Raw genomic sequence first — 20,778 nt, forward strand, 5'->3', positions numbered from 1 at the left:
ACAAGTGGAAATATTGATATGGAATTTTCCCGTTGACATGCAATTACTCCCCTTGTGAAGAGTGCAAATTTCACACCTACATGAGTGCAAAGCATAATCTCCCTTTATCGCTCTCAATCCGCCAATACCAGACAGTGAAAAATTAAGTGTGAACATCTGTAAGACACGTCCCCACCACCCTATCTTCAAAACAAAGACACATGGGAAATAGAACAAGAGACGCGCACATTATAAAATACACAACGTACAGCAAGACGTTCTCTTCCACAAAAATATCTTAAAGAACGGACGTGTTTTATCCTGTTCAGTGGTGTGGTATGCATTAATAAGGGGAGAATGATTACACTGATTTAACTTTCTTAAATTTCTTTCTGATCAACAGCTTTTTCTGCATACTTTTACGTCTCTATTCCTATAAGGTTGATATGCACGATATCATTATGACTTGGCTACATGTAATTTGATATATTTTACAATACCATGGTTTAGCTAGTTTATCTAGCGCAGTCCGGTACTTCTTGAGGCCAGAGTATCTAGCACTTGTTTACTTCATGCTATCTGGGCATTAGCATTATAAATATGTTACTTAAAATATTAATGAGCCTATAGTTATAACGTTCAAGTGTTGGACTATTTTATTAAATATTATTAGGCTTGTTTACCCCTTTATACTATTTGAACATTTTATTAGGCTTGTTTTTTTTTGGGTATTTTTCTTTCTTGCTTTGTCTGGCACCTTTCATACACACGTGTTCATAAATTTATCTTAAACCAGTGTAATGTGGTATTTAAGATGGGGGTTAATTTCTTATTTAAGAAAATTTTACGTATTAATTCTCCACACCACGCAAGCGTTTTACATAGGTTGTCAGCTCCTGCACTCACAGAATCACCCTATTAATTAAAATTAAATTATAGAGGTCTGCAAATCCTATCATTTCCCCGTTACATATTACATGAACATAGTAAACAGCAATGATTACTCCTATGCTTAATAATTGCTGTTTACTATTTTCATGTAATATGCAACGGGGAAATGATAGGATTTGCAGACCTCTATAATTTAATTTTAATTAAAAGGGCGATTCTGTGAGACAAGAGCTGACAACCTATGTAAAATGCTTGCGTGGTGTGGAGAATTAATACATAAAATAAACCTCCACTCTCAATACTACATTACACCGGTATAATATAAATTTATGAACAAGTGTGTATGGAAAAAAAAAAACCATCCCAAAAAATCAGTCTACCTTGACTGGGGATTGAACCTCAGACCTTCTGATTATCGGTCAGATGTGCTACCATTACACCACAGAGGCTCCTGATAGTTATGACAATTTTAATACCTATATTCTTCACCAGGGTACCTGTTTTACGCTGTTTGTTTGTTTTTGTTTTTGAGGATTTTACGGCGCTTGCAACACATTAAGGTCATATCAGCACCAGTAAAAGGAAGAAAATGGGATAGTAAAAAGTTCTAGAATTACAATTAAAGCATCCAAGAAAAGGTAAGACAAAGGGGAATTTGTTCAAATAGGGAACAGATGTAGATTCCAAGAGCACTCTATCAAAGTACTTAGTTTGAGATCACCTAAAGGTCTCGTCCAGACAGAAGCACAGGTCCCAACTAAGAGGAATACACTCAAATGTTTACAAATCATATATAATACATAGAACAATTCATAATACAGTGCATAACAGAGAGATGATTTACAAAGAAAAAAATATCATCTCCCAAAACTCCAAACTAACTATACATTTGACTGTTTTCCTCCCAGCCAGGGCCAGGACAAAACCAAGTAATCTCATTCCAAGTCAAAGACAGAAAGCATGTTGGAAAACAGACATAGGGGATAGAAGACACAGTATGTACCTCCCTGCCCACTGCTGTCAGGAACCCCACCCAGTGTTTTACGCTGTGAACACTCGCTTACATCAAACAACATGTCTCGAACAATGTCGCTTGTTTAGAAATTAATGATTATCTATTTATCAAATTGTCATAATGGGAATGAATAATATGTATCAGTTCCTTCTATCTCAATCAAGTCAATGTTGTATCGTCTTCCACAGCGGCAATCCGTACCACATTTTTCAGAGCCACACTTGGGGCATGCAAAATGACAGCCTGGACAATCCTTCGACAAACAGTCGCATAAATCTATTGGTATTTCCAAGAAGATTCCCCTCTCATCATAAAGGGAATTCTTACTGGATCTGTAGATAAAACAAAATGAACGAAAAAAAGTTTAAAGACTTGTTCAATGCTAATTTTTTTGTTTTCGTGTTTGAAATAGAAGTTAAGCTGAGAGTAATTGGAAAACATGTCATGGGTTATAATTTTGTGTTAGTACATAGACTTTTACACCACTGGAAACACTTTAAGATCATTTCAATGCCATTAAAAAGAAAGATACGCTGCAGTCACTTCTCTTTTCCTTATATAATGCTACTAAATTTCTAGTCAAGTCTACAACTTCAGTGGCAAAGTCAACTCTGCATGACTGACTGACATCATGAAAGAGGAAGCATTTAGTTACTGTGTAAGAAAAAGCAGAATGAGAAGGGTTGTGCATACACTATGTTTGCAGGTATGCTTTTGAATAACCTATTCCCACAAAGACAATCCCTGGCTGTTTCTTGTATCAGGGTTGCTAAGTCTCTCAGGTTCAACACGAATGAAAGTCTAACACTCTTGTTCAATCACACATTCAAGTTAACGACAGTGAGTTAAATACCCCCTAAACAACAGTAATTGTATATATATGTTGGGCTCTATAAGAATAACATAATTGACTTTCTGATGAAAGAACAGTTGTTGAGTTCACTAAGTAATACAGTGGACTCCGGATAAGACGATGCCCAGGGGAACCGAGAAAAAAATCGACTTATCCGAAAATCAACTTAACCGGAGGGTAACCAAATGAGCAAAAACTCATTTGAACAAAGCAAACCAATCTAGAATAAGTATGTCCCTTCATATCGCGCGGTCTCTGTAGTGGTCGTCAGAGGTTACCCCAATAGCCCATAGAGGAATCAGAATACATAACAATCGGAATTTGAGATTTTAAAAAAGCGGAATCAACTTATTGTTATTGACTATGACATGCTTTGCAACAGAAAATGTAATAGACAATCCAAAAGTACTCAAATGATTAAAAATAAAAAATGTGTAAAAATGTACAGATTGTGTAAAGACTAAGAATGGGGTCAAATAATAATAGAGAACACACAGGTCCTGGCCGTCTGAGAGCAAAGCATTGAATGGATGGATTTAACCTTGTCAGGACCCTCCTCCCCCCACCCCCTCCCACATACACACACCTAATCAAGCAAACGCGCGTGCCGGTACACATACACACACACACACACACACACACACACACGGACACAGGGCTAAAATTAAATAGGGAAAGAAGCTGACCGTACTCAAATAATATTATTACCGATTGAAGCCAACATATAATATTACCAAGGTCATTGACCTCACGAATCGGAGTCACAATAATAATAATAATAATAATAATAATAATACTTCGGTCAACCCCCTCCCAAACATAAAATATTATCCAACATCAGCAGCACACACTTTGAAGAGACTAATCAGACATACAAAATGTGTGTTGATTGACCATAGGAGATGACGAAATAAGCCATAGCTCACTTTTTTTTCGCTAGAGATTTTTTTTTTTTTTAATTTTCCTTGATGGGAAAGGTGAAAAGCGGAATTTTTGCCTTGAATGTGAAATGTATACCAATTAAGTGAAATTATTCCGCGAAAAGCTGAAGGGTAGGAGCCTCTAGGTCAAGGTCATGCTTCTTGTAAATCGTCGAGACAGAAATAGCTGGTATGCCAATTTCCTATGCGATGATTTTCTGTCGCATGCCAAACTTTCCAAATGCATCGAATCTTGAATCTTCCTTTTCCGCGATAGGTTTGCCATTGTAGTTGTAGACTTGACTTGAATTATTCTTGATAAAATTGATACTAATTAAGAGGGCCATTACATAGGATGGCCTGGGATTAGAACCAAAAAAAAAATCTTGAACTTGAAGTTGCGAGAATGTAAAATTTGAGATGGAGAAATTAAAGTTATTCAATACTGCTCATGTACATTGAACACGGACGTCAGGCAAAGCACCTACATTACATCGATGTGCGCCAATCGTTCGCGGATATTCTTAACCACTTAAAATTCTTACTGGTAGCTTTTTTAACCAATGGAAATACTTGTTTATTTGTGATTTTTTTGTAGTCATGAGTGATAAGAACATCGACTTAAGCGACATCGACTTATGTGGAGTTTTTTTTTTTTTTACTAATGTTGTATAGGAAGAAGGGGGAGGGACCAAGAAAAAAAATCGACTTAGGTAAAAATCGACTTAGGCAACGTCGACGTATCCAGAGTGCACTGTATATGGATTATATATCACTACCAAAAAATTTGAACACTAAAACAATAATAAAAAGTCTTATATCTTTTAAAACCAAGAACCCAAATGCTGTGTAATATTAGCTTCTACAAACTGAAACTTACTTAAAATCTTGTCTTAGTAACAGTAGGACAAACAGGTCATGAATTTAATGAACTTTATTAATTTGAATCGAACATGTATATTATGACCAAGTCAATATCACATCAATATGTTAAATAAAAAAAAGAAAGATGTTGAATAAACATTCTTGGCACATTCATGCGGCTCGTGATCTTGTGGTATGACACTCACTTTCGAATCAGAAGGTCCTGGCTTCGAGCCTCCCTCTGTGCATAGTTGAGTCCTTGGAAAAGGCTACTTATTCACATTCTCTCACTGTACTCAGGTGTAAAATGAGTACCAGGCCATTAACAACATTGTCTCTAATCGAAAAAAAAAAAAAGGTATTATCGCCTAACAGGGCGTTATGTCTCGTTCTACATAAAACATGTTGCTGTTGGTCAGGGACCCTTTGTAAAGCGCTTTGAGAACGTTTAGTGGATATTGTGCTATATAAAGCTCAAATATTTTAAAACAGTATTTTTCTCCGATTTGTACCCTACAATGGATAACTCAAATAAGACAATTGAAATATTCCAAAAAGGACTGACCCTTTGCCAAGTATTCTTCGATTCATTTTCCTCAATTCTCGCTGTGATTTTTCTGGATCAAAGTCAATCATAAAAGTTCCATGCTCGTCAAGACTCAACTTTTTTAGCTCTTGACGTGCTGCCTGGAAAAAAAAAATATTTAATCAATTAAAAAAAAATATAACATCAATTTTTTAAAATGCATCATAAAAAAATAAAAATATCTGAATTGTGACAAGTTTTTCGGTGATTAAAAATATTTTAAAACATAACTTTTATATAGCGCAGTATCCACTAAATGAGATCAAAGCGCTATACAAAGAGTCCCTGGTAAACATGAAGGACGAGACATGATGCCTGTTTTTCCGACAGAGACAACACTGTTAATGACTAGGTACTCATTTTACACCAGAGGACAGTGAGAGATATCAATCTGAAGGGGAGTGTCACAATATAAAATCTCAATTCAAATATTTTTGTGGAGATAAATTTCATTTAAAATAAATTGCTAAAATTTTGTTGGCATTTCACTTGAACCTTAATAATGTTAACTCTAATATTCCAGCTCTCAACTCACTTTAAATATTTTTTCTTTTGGGGATTACAAACTAATTTGGTATCATCATATTAAAACTTCCCTCTCTTCTAAATAAATTGATATCATCTGTATATATATAAAACTATCTGTGATTTCAGATTGCAACTGAAGATTATGATCCAAGGATAAAAAGCATATATATGTAAAGTAAAGTAAATTTATTCTTAAATTTAAATCAAATTAATAGAATCCATACAATCCAAATAAAAAATTATCTTTTTGCATCCTCCTAAAATTTATCAAGCTCCTCTGACATTTTCACCCATCCACTTGGTTCGAGTTTGGTTAATTTGTTTGAGTTCTATGAGTAAAAAATGTACACCATTTAAGCTCTACCAGATAACAGGAACAAGAATAAGCACTCACTTCATCTGATTTAGCACCCAACCCATCTCGAAAGGACGCCTTTTGTAAATCTCTCGGTAAAGGCGATCCGCTCGAAGATGAGAGACATTGACTGTCATTGGAAGCCTCCTTTGAATCCATAATTTCTATCATACAATCTGCAGAAATAAATAAAAATTATGATAATCATTCCTATCATATAGCATACTTGGAGAAGTCTTGATGTATTGAGCAAATCAATCATTGCATCATTACCTGTGCTCTCGTTAATAATTTATTGCTCACCTAACATGTCAAATGGCTAAAGTATAACATATTATTTATTATTACCATCCTAAAAGTAATGGATAGCGTTAGACTCAATGCCATTGTTAATTAATCAAATGTTTTCTTCATTTGTTGAAGACATGGGATGACTACATAAATGCTCCCTTCGATGGGAAAATTCATATCTTTAATTACTTGGGGAGAAAAACAAAGCAAGAAAACTTGAGCTTTATATTTATAATAAAGCACAATTATTTTCCACTAAACATTTTAAAATTGCTTTACAAGTAATGCATAAGAAGGGGTCCCAAGTCCCAAAGTATTACTAATAGTAGATATCTTGGAACACTTAACATGTAGGACAAAACTTGATTACATATTTGTTTCTGACAGAGACAATGCTGTTAACGACCAGGTATTCATTTTACACCTGGTACTGTGTGATTTGACTTCGCAGTTTCTACATTCATTGCTAAATTGCCCTTCAATCTGAGACTGATTTGTTGAGTTTGTCGAAACAAAGCGCCTTGTTGATGTTGTTTGAGTGGCAATGGTGATGGCGGGGTTATTCACGCCATCTACCAAACACAGATCCATAATTTACAGCCAGACAAATTATTTTATTTTCAATCATTTCTTATTTAGTTTTTGCTCCGTGCTGTTGCTTCAAAGTAATCTACACGATTGAGTGATATTTACAAGCGAGGCCCTACCAAAACAGTCGCTGTGTGTGTTGGAAGTGTGTAGTGTGTAGCCAGTAGCTTGTTGTTGGTCAGTCAGAAAGTTAACCCGGAAGTTACTTTTTCATTTGACCCGGAAGATAAAACAGAATTTAGCAGTTCGATCTCAAAGGAAGGAAAACATCAGTCAAGATGAACCAGTAAACCCCGAGATAAATTGCAACAAAAGGAGTCCAATATTATGCAATAAAAATGGATACAATGTTTTTTGAGAAGTTCATGTCAAGACCAGCTTTACTGATTGTTCTGTTTTGTTTTGTACTATCATGCAACTGCAGGATAACATCTCTTAATAACAAATACTCACATTGGCAAACACTAAAATCTGTTGAAACAACGATTGAAGAGGATATATTGACAGTGTCAAAATTGCCTGTCCATAATATTGTGAGAAGGGCAGCCTCTTCTAGACTAACTCCACATAAAATAATTGTTGACAAAGCTATATTGAAGGGTACGGAGAAATCAAACCAAGCTTTTGTTCATTGGATCGGGAAAGAAATTAGTGAAGTAAGTTCCATATTTTTTTTGTTTCCAACCAATTCAATTCAGTTTATCATAGACGTCTAGTTCATTTCTCATTCAAGTTTAGATTGGTCTTAACTCTGTAATTCTGTAAAATTTCGCGCAACAAATGAAACGCCTCCTCATTATACCAATGGCTTGCACAACTCATTGCTTCATCTTTTGGTTAACCGCCTGAGCACCGAGATTCGAGATGAACTTTACTTTAGTAGAATTGGGCGCTTTTTACAATGACAGTTGTTTTTTTCCTTCGCCTTTACTTCCATGGTCCATATAGTAAGTGGGCTGATGGAACAGTTGGACCTGTTAGAAAGTGTTGCACATTAGACTGTTCAAAATTTGTACTGTTGTTCAACGCTACTGAAATCATCATATGAATTTGAACTCTTGCCTCCATATATGATATATGCCATCATTGTACTTTAATAAAAATAAATTGGGAATACACAATGGATATTTTGGTTAGTAGGTGCTTAGTCCTCAGAATTTTACCAACGAGAAGAGCAATGATAATGAAGGCCAACATTTTCTACCAATGAAAGTGACACACGGTAAACTCAACTATGAACAACACCCATTCTGATTGTTCTGTCGATTTGTACAACTTCATGAGCTTGTTGTAAGATTCTCTGCTTGTAATCTCGGGTTCAAGTTCTGCTGTTTGTCGCACAAGGTTCAGTCCTTTCTAATTTTTGCTCATTATAGTCAGGTTCCTCATTTGTGAGCGTTCACTTTGTCAAAGAAATAAATAAAATGTAATAGCATCTTACAGCACCATGATTAGCAGATATTGTGGAACATTAAATCTTATGTTTTTGAATGAGGGACAGGAATCATTCAAATTATTTGACAAATCATGTTTACAACATTATCCACAGAAAGTAATTGTGTTGACATGTCAATTCAACATATCACTTGGAAAGAGGGTGGTAATCAAGAGTCAGCTGTGGAGGTAAGCCTCTTTGCATTGCATATCCCTCTAGGGTTTTAGGATAAAAACTCTATTGTCTGCCAGTAGGAAAGCCTGGTCTATATGGCTTGGCAATTGCGAGGTTTGATTTATAACGGAGATGGTGGGAATTGGAGTTTTATATCCTGTTTTCAAAGTTTTGTCCTTTATATGATAATTTAGTCATAAATTTTTTTCTTTGGAAATAACTGAAACGTTTTGTAAAGGCAGACATGAAAACTAAAGACACGCTTTTTTACTGTTCTAAGTATTCATTACCATTTGTCTATAAATATGTCTTTTTGTGTTCGTGACACTTTGTTGGTAAGAGAATATCTCAAGTTACTGTTTGACATTGATGGGTATGATTATGTATTTTTTTTTTTTTTGCCTCCAGGTCTGATGATTATGGGTCAACTTTTCAAAAAGTAGAAAATCTTGGATCTGACGTAAAGATTTCCTATTTTTACGCCTTCCCAAATGACACTCAAAAGGTAAGATACCCTCATGACATATCCAATAGGATCTGTTGTAAAAAGGCAAAACACATCCAGTTGCTTCGACTTTGAGATGATGTTCCCTTTTTTTTAATAGTCAAGCTAAGGCACTCTGTTAGTGTGCCCTTAAAGACTACAAGTGTTGTTGAACAAGTTTTCGTTATATGTCTTCTTAGAAAGAAGAGAGAGAGAGAGGAAATATTGATAAACCTTCAGAGCATTGTTAGAAAAACGTTTAAAAATTCGTAGTCTTAGGAGATGAAAATAGCAGTCACTATAGTTAACTTTATAGCTCAACAATTTACTCTCAAAATGATGATTTAACACTTCAAAAGCCTTTAAACTTATGAACTCGCGCATCAACCTTCATTTTCAATAAGATTTAATGACTTTAAAGTGCTCATGAAGTTCTGAAATTGGAGGACAAAATTTCGTAATTTTAGGAATTTTTCGTAGTTGTAGGCAGGTCTGGATAAAGAACATTTTGTGTGGTCTTGTGGTATGACACTCGCTTTCGGATCGGAAGGTCTTGGGTTCCAGCCTCGCTCAGCGCATAGTTGAGTCCTTGGAAAAGGCTCTTTACTCACATTCTCTCACCATACTCAGGTGTTAACAGCGTTGTCTCAGTCGGAAAAGATGTAATATCGCCTAGTAGGCATCATGTCTCATTCTAAATGTTATGTGTTGCTGTGGGCCAGGGACCCCTTGTAAAGTGCTTTGAGCACGTTTGGTGGATATTGTGCTATGTAAATGCTCTACTTGTTTTTTTTTTTTTCTAAACAGTTGCTGTTTGCTGACATTGACGGAAAGAAAGTCTACACAACATCGGACGAGGCAACTACATTCTCTGAACACAGTGTGCCTGTAGAGCCAGATATTGTCTTGCCACACCCTTCTGACGGAGACAAGATTCTTATCTACAGTCTGACGTTGAAAAAGGTTGGCCAATGTTTCATGATGTAATGACACCTAACGATTAACGATAATTCTTTTTTATGTAAAGTGGGAGTGGTAGGAGCTATTTGTAGTATAATCCCCTTAGAGCGGCTCTGTGGTCTTGTGGTATGACACTCACCTTCGGATCAGAAGATCCTTGTTCAAATCCACTCTGAACGGCGCATAGTTGAGTACTTGGAAAAAGCTCTTTACTCACATTATGTCTCCGTACTCAGATGTAAAATGAGTACGGTTAACAGTAACAGCATTGTCTCTGTTGGAAAAAAAGTAATATCGCCTTATAGGCCTCATGTCTTGTCCTACATGTTAAGTGTTGCTGTTGACCCTTGTAAAGTGCTTTGAGTATGTTAAATGGGTATTGTGCTATATTTTAAAAAAGCTCAAGCTCAAGATGGAATTTCATGGTTTCTATAGTAAAGATTGACATTACTGTTGTTTTTGTTACTTTTGTGCAGGACATTGATCTATATTATCTGTATTATCCAGTGCTTTATATCAGACTTTAATATACAAAAAAAAAAAAAAATAAAAAATAAAAAATAAAAAGATTAAACTCAGCTTGGGTGTCTCTGGGTAGAAATTGTTGTATTCAAATACTCTGGTATATTTTGGGACTAAACTTGCATCATTGCATATCAATCTGACACAATCATTATTGGGCCTTGTTTTTTCTTTTAAATTTTTTTTTTGATGGTGATGGTAATGACGATTTCTTCTTCTTCTTCTTCTTCTTCTTCTTCTTCTTCTTCTTCTTCTTCTTCTTCTTCTTCTTCTTCTTCTTCTTCTTCTCTCTTCTCTTCTTCTTCTTCTTCTCTTCTCTTCTTCTTCTTCTCTTCTTCTCTCTCTTCTTCTTCTTCTTCTCTCTTCTTCTTCCTTCTTCTTCCTTCTTCTTCTTCTTCTTCTTCTTCTTCTTCTTCTTTCTCTTCTTCTTCTTCTTCTTCTTCTTCTTCTTCTTCTTCTTCTTCTTCTTCTTCTCTTCTTCTTCTTCTTCTTCTCTTCTCTTCTTCTTCTTCTTCTCTTCTTCTCTCTTCTCTTCTTCTTCTCTTTTCTTCTTCTTTTCTTCTTCTTCTTCTTCTTCTTCTTCTTCTTCTTTCTTCTTCTTCTTCTTCTTCTTCTTCTTCTTCTTCTTCTTTCTCTTCTCTTCTTCTCTTCTTCTTCTTCTTCTTCTTCTTCTTCTTTTCTTCTTCTTTTCTTCTTCTTCTTCTTCTTCATTTCTTCTTCTTCTTCTTCTTCTTCTTCTTCTTCTTCTTCTTCTTCTTTTCTTCTTCTTTCTTCTTCTTCTTCTTCTTCTTCTTTCTTCTTCTTCTTCTTCTCTCTTCTTCTTCTTCTTCTTCTTCTTCTTCTTCTTCTTCTTCTTCTTCTTCTTCTTCTTCTTCTTCTTCTTCTTCTTCTTCTTCTCTTCTTCTTCTTCTTCTTCTTCTTCTTCTTCTTCTTCTTCTTCTTCTTCTCTTCTTCTTCTTCTTCTTCTTCTTTCTTCTTCTTTTCTTCTTCTTCTTCTTTCTTCTTCTTCTTCTTCTTCTTCTTCTTCTTCTTCTTCTTCTTCTTCTTCTTCTTCTTCTTCTTTCTTCTTTCTTCTTCTTCTTCTTCTTCTTCTTCTTCTTCTTCTTCTTCTTCTTCTTCTTCTTCTTCTTCTTCTTCTCTTCTTCTTCTTCTTCTTCTCTTCTTCTTCTTCTTCTTCTTCTTCTTCTTCTTCTTCTTCTTCTTCTTTCTTCTTCTTCTTCTTCTTCTTCTTCTTCTTTCTTCTTCTTCTTCTTCTTCTTCTTCTTCTTCTTCTTCTTCTCTTCTTCTTCTTCTTCTTCTTCTTCTTCTTCTTCTTCTTCTTCTTCTTCTTCTTCTTCTTCTTCTTCTCCTCCTCCTCCTCCTCCTCCTCTACATCCTCTTCTTCTTCTTCTTCTTCTTGCTGTGTGGCCTTGTGGTATGACACTCGCCTTGGGATTGGATGGTACTCTTATTATTATTATTATTGATGTTATTATCATCATCATCATCATTATTGTTATTATTATTATTATTATTATTATTATTATTATTATTATTATTATTATTATTATTATTATTATTATTATTATTTTTATTATTGTTATTATGGTACCCTTTTGTTCTTGTCGTTTTTGTGTTTTGCATTGATTGATATGATTTTAATGCGATATTCTTTTCTTAAACATCACTAGCTGTATGTGACCCATGACTTTGCCAAAACCTGGACTCTTCTATCAGAGAATGTCCGTCCAAAGTTTTATTGGTAAGTGTTAAATTATATAAATTAAACCTGTTGTGAAAAACTTAATTCAGTATTGACTTGGTCATAATATCCAATTAAATCAGTGATACAGTTTATATGGCTATTAAAATGGCCTGTATGGACAATTGCAGATAAAAAATCCGGAAGATTTTCACAATAATGAAGTATATACAGTCGACACATTTGGCATTGCTCCAATTGTGTTTTATTTTACAATCAATTCAGACTACTCAACACTGTGTTATTATGTGTTTGTTGTGCTGACAATGTTCCTCTTCTTTTAACTTTCCTTTACAAACTTAAACCCTTAAGCCTGGTTGTGCACACACTGGTTAGTGATTACACAGTCTCATTTTGATCCCCTTTTATTATGGAGAAATGGACATAGTTGCAATTAAACATCACTTGATAAGCTCGCTTTATGTTATGATTACTGTTAAAGCTAGTCCTTCTACTGCCAAACACAGTTTTACAGTGATGTTGAGAAAAATATCCTTTACAATCAGAGTATTTTACAAGGTTGCCAGTTTGTCGTATATTTACAGAATTCAGTATATTATATACCCTCACTATATTTCCCAGTCATCTGCTAAATGGAAAAATGTAAATACATGTCTTTTTACTGGAGTTCAGCACTCAGAAAGGGTCTGTCAATGTGTTTGCCTCAAAGTTCAGTAAATTTTTGCCTCCTGAATTGACATCCCTGAATTTACTTTACTTTTCATTTTAGGGGAACTGCTGGCTATGACAAAGAGGATCTGGTACACATGGAAGTCGAAAGTGTCGGTAAGTTTCATCTTTTTTCATAAAATCTTTTACTTTGCCAGTATGTTTAGCCTGGATTTGATATATTCTTTGTGTAAAATTGAGATTTAGACAATTTTATTTTTGATTTGTCCGAGAAAAAAAAAATCTACCTACAACTTTGTGCCTCTGATTGGCGTTGATGGTATCTTTGTGTTTGTATTTTTCATCAATTGCCAGAATTGAAATGTATTTTGTACTAAGAATATTTTCAGATGAACATAATAAACATTTCAAGTTATTTCTAGAGTTTTTCTTCTTGAATTCAGGATGTGCGGCAATGTGTTCTTGTGGTATGACACTTGCCTTTGGGTCGGAAGGCCCTGGGGTCAAGCCTCGCTTCTAACGGCGCATAGTTGAGTCCTTGGAAAAGGGCTCTTGACTCACACTCTATAATGTGGTAATCAAGTACCTGTCCATCAACAGCATTGTCTCTGTAAAAAAGTTGTAATATCGCCTAACAGACGTCATGTCTCATCCTACATGTTATGCGTTTCTGTTGGCTAGGGACCCCTTGTGAAGCATGTTAAGGGGATATTGAGCTTTATTTTTTTTTTAAAGTGCAGATTATTTTATTCCCTTCCAATTAGCTGAGTGGTGCAGTGTTTCTCAATTGTTTGCTTTTTTTTTTTGTTCTTCTATTTTTTAGCACCAGACCAAGCAGAATATAAAGCATGCCTGAGTGGTCCAAAGTGTACAGATGTCACCAGCCAGATGGGCTTTCTCGGACCCTTCATGGCAGATACTTTAGTCATTCACAAAGAATTCATGTTTGTACAGGTCAGGATTGTTTCTAACATACTCGACTTGTGATTACAGTCAGGTGAAATATACAGAGTGAACTGATGTCTGATAGTCATTTTAATGAATAGGAAGCCTTAATGGTACTATTTGCTAACGATTTCAATAAAGCTAGTCCCAGTCTCCTTTTCCATAAGCTTCATCTTTATGATGGGCAAGCACATGGATCAGAAATTTATTAAAGGGAGAAAGAAGGCAAGCAATAGACACCTAGATAATCACGCCTCTCGGACAGTTGTCGTAATGTAAACAATGGCAATGATTGGGTAACATAACGAACTGCACAGGTTTTACTGTCAATGGCATGTGTCTAAGTAAAATGCCCACTATTCTACCGCTTGATCAACAGAACCAACACAGAAAACTATGTGTAAACTTAAACATTTACCTTATGATCTAAAAAATCGTGTGATAACTAGTCACCCATCTGGCGGTATAAAAGCAATAACAACGACCAGAGAGAAGTTGATTTCATTCACGTTATTTATTGTTTATAAACAACTAAATATGTTTGCTCGAGCATGTGTGAAGGTGTGTCACAAATTCCATGTTTTGATTGGTCAAAAATCTACAAGATAATTGCTGTCAATGGTGAAATATTGACATTTTGACTTGGAATCAAATGTCTCTCAAGGATCAGTACTAGATCAGATACTCTTTTTTTTATTCCCTAACTGACCTGTAAAACAATTTATGTACTTGAGGATTTTCTTATGCTATCACAAAGACTGCTTGTTTTCGTCTCATGCCATCATGCATTGGTCTGTATAAAAATTGAAGTTTTATCATGCTTATATTCTGAACTGGTAGTCATCAATGACTCTGAAAGGGTGTTTAAAATACAAAATTCAAGTGCAAAAATAAAATAATCTTACAACTCTAAAGACAGCAGAAATATTGGTATCTGCCCTATATGGCTTTTTCATGGTATAATTCGGGCACAAAGGATCATAGCGGGAATGCTCATGTCAGCTTAGACTTGGGTTTGAAGTTATGTCTTGTCTGATACTATTGATAGGAATAATGTTTCCTTCCTTGCTCATGTATATTTCAGCACTGCAGAAGAATTTTGTTGGTACATAATGGTGGCATATTCAGAGCTGCCTATTTGAAATTTCAAAAACTTGTAGTTTTCATGAGAAAAATAAAGGAAAGTCACTCTAAATGGCTTTAATAAATAAATGATATGCCCTCAGCATGATCAAAAAATGGTCCAAAGTCCTAAATTTAGGTTCTCTGGAACCAAACTTTCCTTTTCAACATAATTTATTGAATCAAATACACATATTGGGGCCAAAAATTCGTAATATTACAAATTTCTCATAGTACTAAGCAGGTCTGTATATGCCATAGTTTAAAATGGGTGAATTAATTTGGTCCCTTAATATAATTCCTTAAAAAAATTTTAACATGTTTTTTTTCCCCTCAGAAATCAACTCTAAAGGGATCAGTGAGCAACATGATGGTGTCCTACAATAGGCAGCCATTCAAAATGGCCTATTTCCCGGGCAATGTCAAAACCAATGTAAGTATGTCCAAAGATAAATACGTGTTTACAGTTCCATTTTGCGGTGTTCGTTTCCTTAGCAAGTACCCGATGTGGGATAGAACCCGAACCACAGAGCATCTAGTTGAACGGTGTTTTGTGACGAAGCTTCCAGGCAGGTTTGCAACGGTGCACAAATGTGATGAGAAATTTGCTGATTGGGTTGATCACCCTAATAGTGTGAGCACCATTAGAAGCTTGCTCTGCAAGTCAGATGTAAATATTTCTGATTTGTAGAGAATAATTTGCCTTTTTGTGTTTTGTATGTAAATTATCTTATACAAAGACACATCATCAAGGCAGATTTTTTTTTTTTGGTTTTTTTTTTGGCATTGTCACCCATTCAGTAATTGAACATGCTCAATATTGATTGACTTTGTTACAAAGCACTGATTCTATGTTTAAAGACAAAAATAAAGATGTTTTTATACAATGGTGATGGTTTTTACAATAATGACAATTAAGATCATTATAATCCAATTGATCTTTTTTTTCTCCAAATGATAGGATTTACATGGAATCCATCAGCGCTGATGGTTTCCCTCAGTGCCCCGGGAATCCACGATTTTGGAGTCAGACGAGGACTTCCCCCCTTTAAAAAAAATTACATTTCCAGTTGTGAGAGACTTGATTTATGCTGGAACAAATAGTTGTAGTTTTCCACTCTCCAGAAGCTAGCTAGATTATCAATGATTGTTTATCATCTCAATTGCTTTAAAAAGGGAGGTTAGTGCAGTCAAAATGGGACTTAAAGGCAATTGTTCAAAAATTTTCCTCATTTTTAAACTTTTTGTCACCATCGGCACGGATCCATAACGGTTTTTCTCCACATAACATTTCATAATATTTTCATAATGAATAAACATGAAACATACATAAAATGATAAGCGCCTGTACTTACGATAAAAAATTGACAAAGGACAACTGATTAATCAGGTCCACTGACATACACTGACATGTCATTATTCTCTTGATAGTTATCAAGATTTGAAAAAACACTGAATCCAATCGGATACAGCCTGACAGCAAACCATGTTTCTTATCTAATTGAAACATAATATACATGGCATGAATGTGTATGTGTGTGTGTGTGATTGTGAGTTTGTGTGTGCTTGTGTGCTTGTGAGTTGTGTGTGTTTGTGTATGTGTATCTGTGTGTGTGTCTGTGTGTTGAAATGTTTTTGAGTTTAGACCTTTGAAATGTACAAATCGTCAACAGACCTTTAAATAACAAATAAATGTTCTAGGTTTATTTGTTTTACCATGCTCAATGCACTTTACTCTGCTTCATTTATTCCACCTGTACCTTTTTTTCCATTTGTCTTCCTTGTTCATCTGGTGATCAATCAATCAATACTTGTTGGTACTTGTTGGATTTACAATACTTCCCTCCAAAGATGTGTGTCCTCCTTCTCTCTCTCTTTCTTCGAAGTTTAAATCTTAATGTTATCTTGGCAGAATGGCATTTATTGAAGCCTCAAAATTTTATACAAAATAATAAATATCAAATTCAGATTAGGCAACATATATATAAAAATTTCAGACTAAATCAATCTTTAATCCTCAAAAACAACTGGCTGGGATTCCTGACCTCTCATAGTGGGCAGGGAGGTTACTTACTGTGTCTACTATACCCCTATATCTGTTTTCCAACATGCTTTCCGTCTTTGTCTTGGAATGAGATTACTTGGTTTTGTCCTGGCCCTGGCTGGGAAAGAAACAGTCAAATATATAATTAGAGTTTTAGGAGTTGATATTTTTTGTCTTGTAAATCATCTCTATGTTATTCACTGTATTATTTTTTGTTTTATAGATATATGATTTGTATACATTTGAAAGTGTTCCTCCTTGTGGGGACCTGTGCTTGTGTCAGGATGAGACATTTAGTTGATCTCAAACGAAGTACACTGATGTGTGCTCTTGGAATCTACTTCTGTTCCCTCTTTGAACTAATTCCCCTTTGTCTTACTTTTTCTTGAGTACTTTAATTGTAATTCTATATCCATTTTCTTCCTTTTTACTGGCGCTGATATGCCCTCAATGTGTTGCAAGCGCCGCAAAACCCTTAAAAACAAAATCAAACAAAAACAAGTTTACATAAAATCTCAATTTATTTCTTTATTATTATCAATCGTTTGTAGTTGGAAATCATGAGAACGAGGCATACCTCTGTCAGTCAGAATTGAATGCAAAGAGACTAAGATATAGACACAATCCCTTATAAAAGAACTGGTGTCTTTTTCTTCTCCTTCTACTGTAGAATTATATTACTTCAGTCCATTCCAATTTAATAATTTTCCAACGTATATTTTTTACAAAACAATCAAGGACTTCATGTTGCTGAATCTGGACGATGGCCAAGTGTTTGTGGCCGTGACTCATAAGAATCAGGTCAACCTCTATCTGTCCGACACGACTGGGCATTATTTTGTACTCAGCTTCTCTGACGTCTACCATGTACTGCATCCCTATTGGCTGGAGATTGACTTACATGAGGTAAGTCCTGTTATATTATCATCATGGTTCCTGGGGGAGGAGGGGGGGGGGGGGGTTGGAGTGAGATGCTGGTGTTTTTTGCTTAAACAAGAATTGCCAAGTTGTTCAAAAAGTTTGTTTTTTGTTTTATTTATTTGTTTATTTATTTATTAATTATTATTATTATTATTATTATTATTATTATTATTATTATTATTATTATTATTATTATTATTATATCATCATTATTGTATTATTATTATTATGATTATTATTATTATTATTATTATTATTATTATTATTATTTATTATTATTATTATTATTATCTTTTGGCTTTGCTTGGCACGAGGTTAAAAGACAATTAAAGAATAAAAGTATTTTGTAGTTTGTCATATTTAATAAGATTCTCATAATTTATATTTTCAATGTTGTTGCATTTCCAGGTTCAAGGCATGAACTGGACTTTCCTTGTGAATAAAAGAGTGCCAGATGTACCGAATGGTGTCACTAGTTACATCTCCTTTGATAAAGGTGGGAACTGGGGGCCGATACCGCTGACAGACGAATTGAAAAAAGAGTGCAAGAAGGTCAGAATTGCATCGATTTTTTTCCACAATGTTGTCCCTTTTCATTTTGAGCTTTGAACTTTTATATAACGAAATATCCACTGAACGTGCTCAAAGTGCTTTACAGGGGGCCCCTGGCTAACAGCAACAATACAGGAGGGGACATGATGCCTGTTAGGCGATATTACAATTTTTTTTTTCGGACAGAGACAACGCTGTTACTGACCAGGTACTCATTATACACCTGGGTACAGTGAGAGAATGTGAGTAAAGAGTCTTTTCCAAGGACTCAACTGTGCGCCGAGCAAGGCTCGAACCCAAGACCTTCGGATCTGAAAGCGAGTGTCTTACTACTAGACCACATGGCTGCATAGTCCCTTTTCATAACAGATGATCTACCAGCTCTCCTATAATAGTTGACGAAACATTTGTGTAATCTCTAAAATGGTGGCAATTGACACAGCTTGGATATGTCATGAATTACCAAGAAGACGTTGCCGTACCCCGCAATGAGATTGTTAAGAAAAATTTTAGGAGTTTTATTTGTGACCTGAGGAAGATTGGGGGAAGAAGAGATTTTAAAAAGCTGGCAAAACCTGGCATTAGTTGATGTAGCTACCTCAAATTAGGGATATCTGGATAAATTTTGTTGTAGCCTTATGTTAGCTGCGATTGGGGAGCTGGCTGGGTCTGTTAGATATGGTGGAAAGTACTTTATGATAAACTAGCATCGTACCCAAAGGGTAGCAAGCAATTGCTATATGTTCATTCATGTTATAGAGACTGGGATAAACTCCAGCTTCATGCTAGTGACTCTGATGGACAACCTGTGTGTTATTAAGAAGGAACAACAACAAAAACATCTAACTTCTATGTCATGGCACAAGAACAAAGCTCGCCGGTCACTGATGTGGATAAGTAAGTTAGTAAGTTCCAGTAAGAATCAAAATGAGTAAATAAATAAGTAAAAAAACAAACCTCCACTAAGACTGAGCTATATTTGTTCACTAAGCTTAAATTCTGATATTTTAAAAAAGACAAAATCTTTTTCGGGTAAACATATTTCAAGGTTTGAGAAGAACTTCTCATTTCTTCTAGTTGCAGGCTACGGACTGTCATTTGTTACTGAATATCAAACAATCGCCTCTGGTGACACCAGTCATTTCATCCACCAATGCCCCCGGCATTATCATGGCCCACGGTACTCTGACGTCGTCGTCATCATCATCATCCACCTCCACCTCCAAACCATCTCCCATGTCACTCTTCACCAGCAGGGATGGCGGTTGGTCATGGACTAAGGTAGGCATTTGCTGAAAATATCAAATTCAGAAATTAAGGAACGGGCACCAGTGTAAGATAAAGATCTAAACAAGTTTGCATGAAAGGTGCCAGACAAAACAAGAAAGAAAATTATAAGAAAAAAAACCATCCCAAAAAATCAAGTCGACCTTGACTGAGGATCGAACCTCAGACCTTATTACTGGTCAGATGTGATACCATTACATGTGTACATTTATTTATTATACTCCTTCTCCTATTTTATCATTCGCAAGAATTAAAATAGACCTGTAAATTCTCAGTCAATTAACTGAAATTAGTCAATTCGTCAAATTCAAATATTTTAAAAAAGGAAAGAAAGAATTCATGAATCATTACGAATGACCGTGAAGTAATTAGGAACGTTCCACAGCGCTACGCATAGCTCAAGGGTCGTTTATATTTACGATGGATATATTGCCAAGGCTAAGCGATGCTTCTTAGAATTGCCGTGTCTGAACACATCCCAGTGTATTTTCACACAGCCTTCGTGAAATTATCTTTTCACTTTCCAAACCTGTCGTGATCCCAATGGTAGCCAATTTTAACTGAGCCGCCGAGCGATAAATTTCACTGTTTCGTCTAAGCCAAAATTGACCACATTTACATGGTGGAACCTAAAAGTATGAAAAAGTTTAATGCGAAAGCCGGAAGTGCGTTATGAAGACACCTTCAAATCGAAAGTTATATGATTGCTACAAGCACATCTCGATTGCCTCACGTTGTAAACAAACTGGTTGACTGTTTCTTCATTGATTGGGTACCTAATTATAAGAAACGATTGTAAGTAGCCTAATTAATTCCCACGTAAATTAGTTTTCTGCCATTGTTTTGCTCAAGTGAGCTTGCTGTTTACTATTCATTTCGATTCTTTGGATTTTCTGATACAAAGAGTTTCCGTGATGTTCAGTTTCAGTCTCAGTAAATTTTTATAGAGCTCATTTACAGGTCTATTAAAAGTCTAAAAAAAAAACACTTCAAAAGTCATAGAGTGATATGTATATGTACTGTGAAGCATTTGTGAGATGGTCCTTATTGGTCTAAGGTTACTTTGTCCCACTTTTATTTTTAACTTAATC

General features: G+C 35.3%; 2 protein-coding genes across 2 annotated transcripts in view; one reads left to right on the plus strand and one right to left on the minus strand.

Moving 5' to 3' along the window:
* Positions 1 to 1,868: 1,868 nt before the first annotated feature.
* On the minus strand, positions 1,869 to 7,052 carry LOC144964317 (ARL14 effector protein-like). Its single transcript, XM_078898417.1, has 4 exons — positions 6,990 to 7,052; positions 6,031 to 6,167; positions 5,088 to 5,209; positions 1,869 to 2,217 (listed from the first exon to the last, which is right to left on the minus strand). The coding sequence occupies exons 2-4, from the start codon at positions 6,160 to 6,162 to the stop codon at positions 2,001 to 2,003; spliced, it is 471 nt and encodes a 156-aa protein (XP_078754543.1). The 5' UTR covers positions 6,163 to 6,167; positions 6,990 to 7,052; the 3' UTR covers positions 1,869 to 2,000.
* Positions 7,053 to 7,098: 46 nt separating this feature from the next.
* LOC144964316 (VPS10 domain-containing receptor SorCS1-like) overlaps positions 7,099 to 20,778 on the plus strand; it is a 32,721-nt gene continuing 19,041 nt past the window's right edge. Inside the window, exons 1-11 of the mRNA XM_078898416.1 lie at positions 7,099 to 7,526; positions 8,420 to 8,493; positions 8,888 to 8,984; positions 9,771 to 9,926; positions 12,116 to 12,186; positions 12,917 to 12,972; positions 13,640 to 13,770; positions 15,221 to 15,316; positions 17,666 to 17,833; positions 18,257 to 18,400; positions 19,478 to 19,681. Of these exons, the coding sequence (XP_078754542.1) occupies positions 7,209 to 7,526; positions 8,420 to 8,493; positions 8,888 to 8,984; positions 9,771 to 9,926; positions 12,116 to 12,186; positions 12,917 to 12,972; positions 13,640 to 13,770; positions 15,221 to 15,316; positions 17,666 to 17,833; positions 18,257 to 18,400; positions 19,478 to 19,681 (1,515 nt within the window). The 5' untranslated portion in view covers positions 7,099 to 7,208. The remainder of the gene's footprint in view (positions 7,527 to 8,419; positions 8,494 to 8,887; positions 8,985 to 9,770; positions 9,927 to 12,115; positions 12,187 to 12,916; positions 12,973 to 13,639; positions 13,771 to 15,220; positions 15,317 to 17,665; positions 17,834 to 18,256; positions 18,401 to 19,477; positions 19,682 to 20,778) is intronic.

The sequence above is a fragment of the Berghia stephanieae genome, chromosome 2 (genome assembly GCF_034508935.2).
Source record: "Berghia stephanieae isolate SIO BIC M18660-M18661 chromosome 2, UCSD_Bste_1.3, whole genome shotgun sequence".
Classification (NCBI taxonomy): domain Eukaryota; kingdom Metazoa; phylum Mollusca; class Gastropoda; order Nudibranchia; family Aeolidiidae; genus Berghia; species Berghia stephanieae.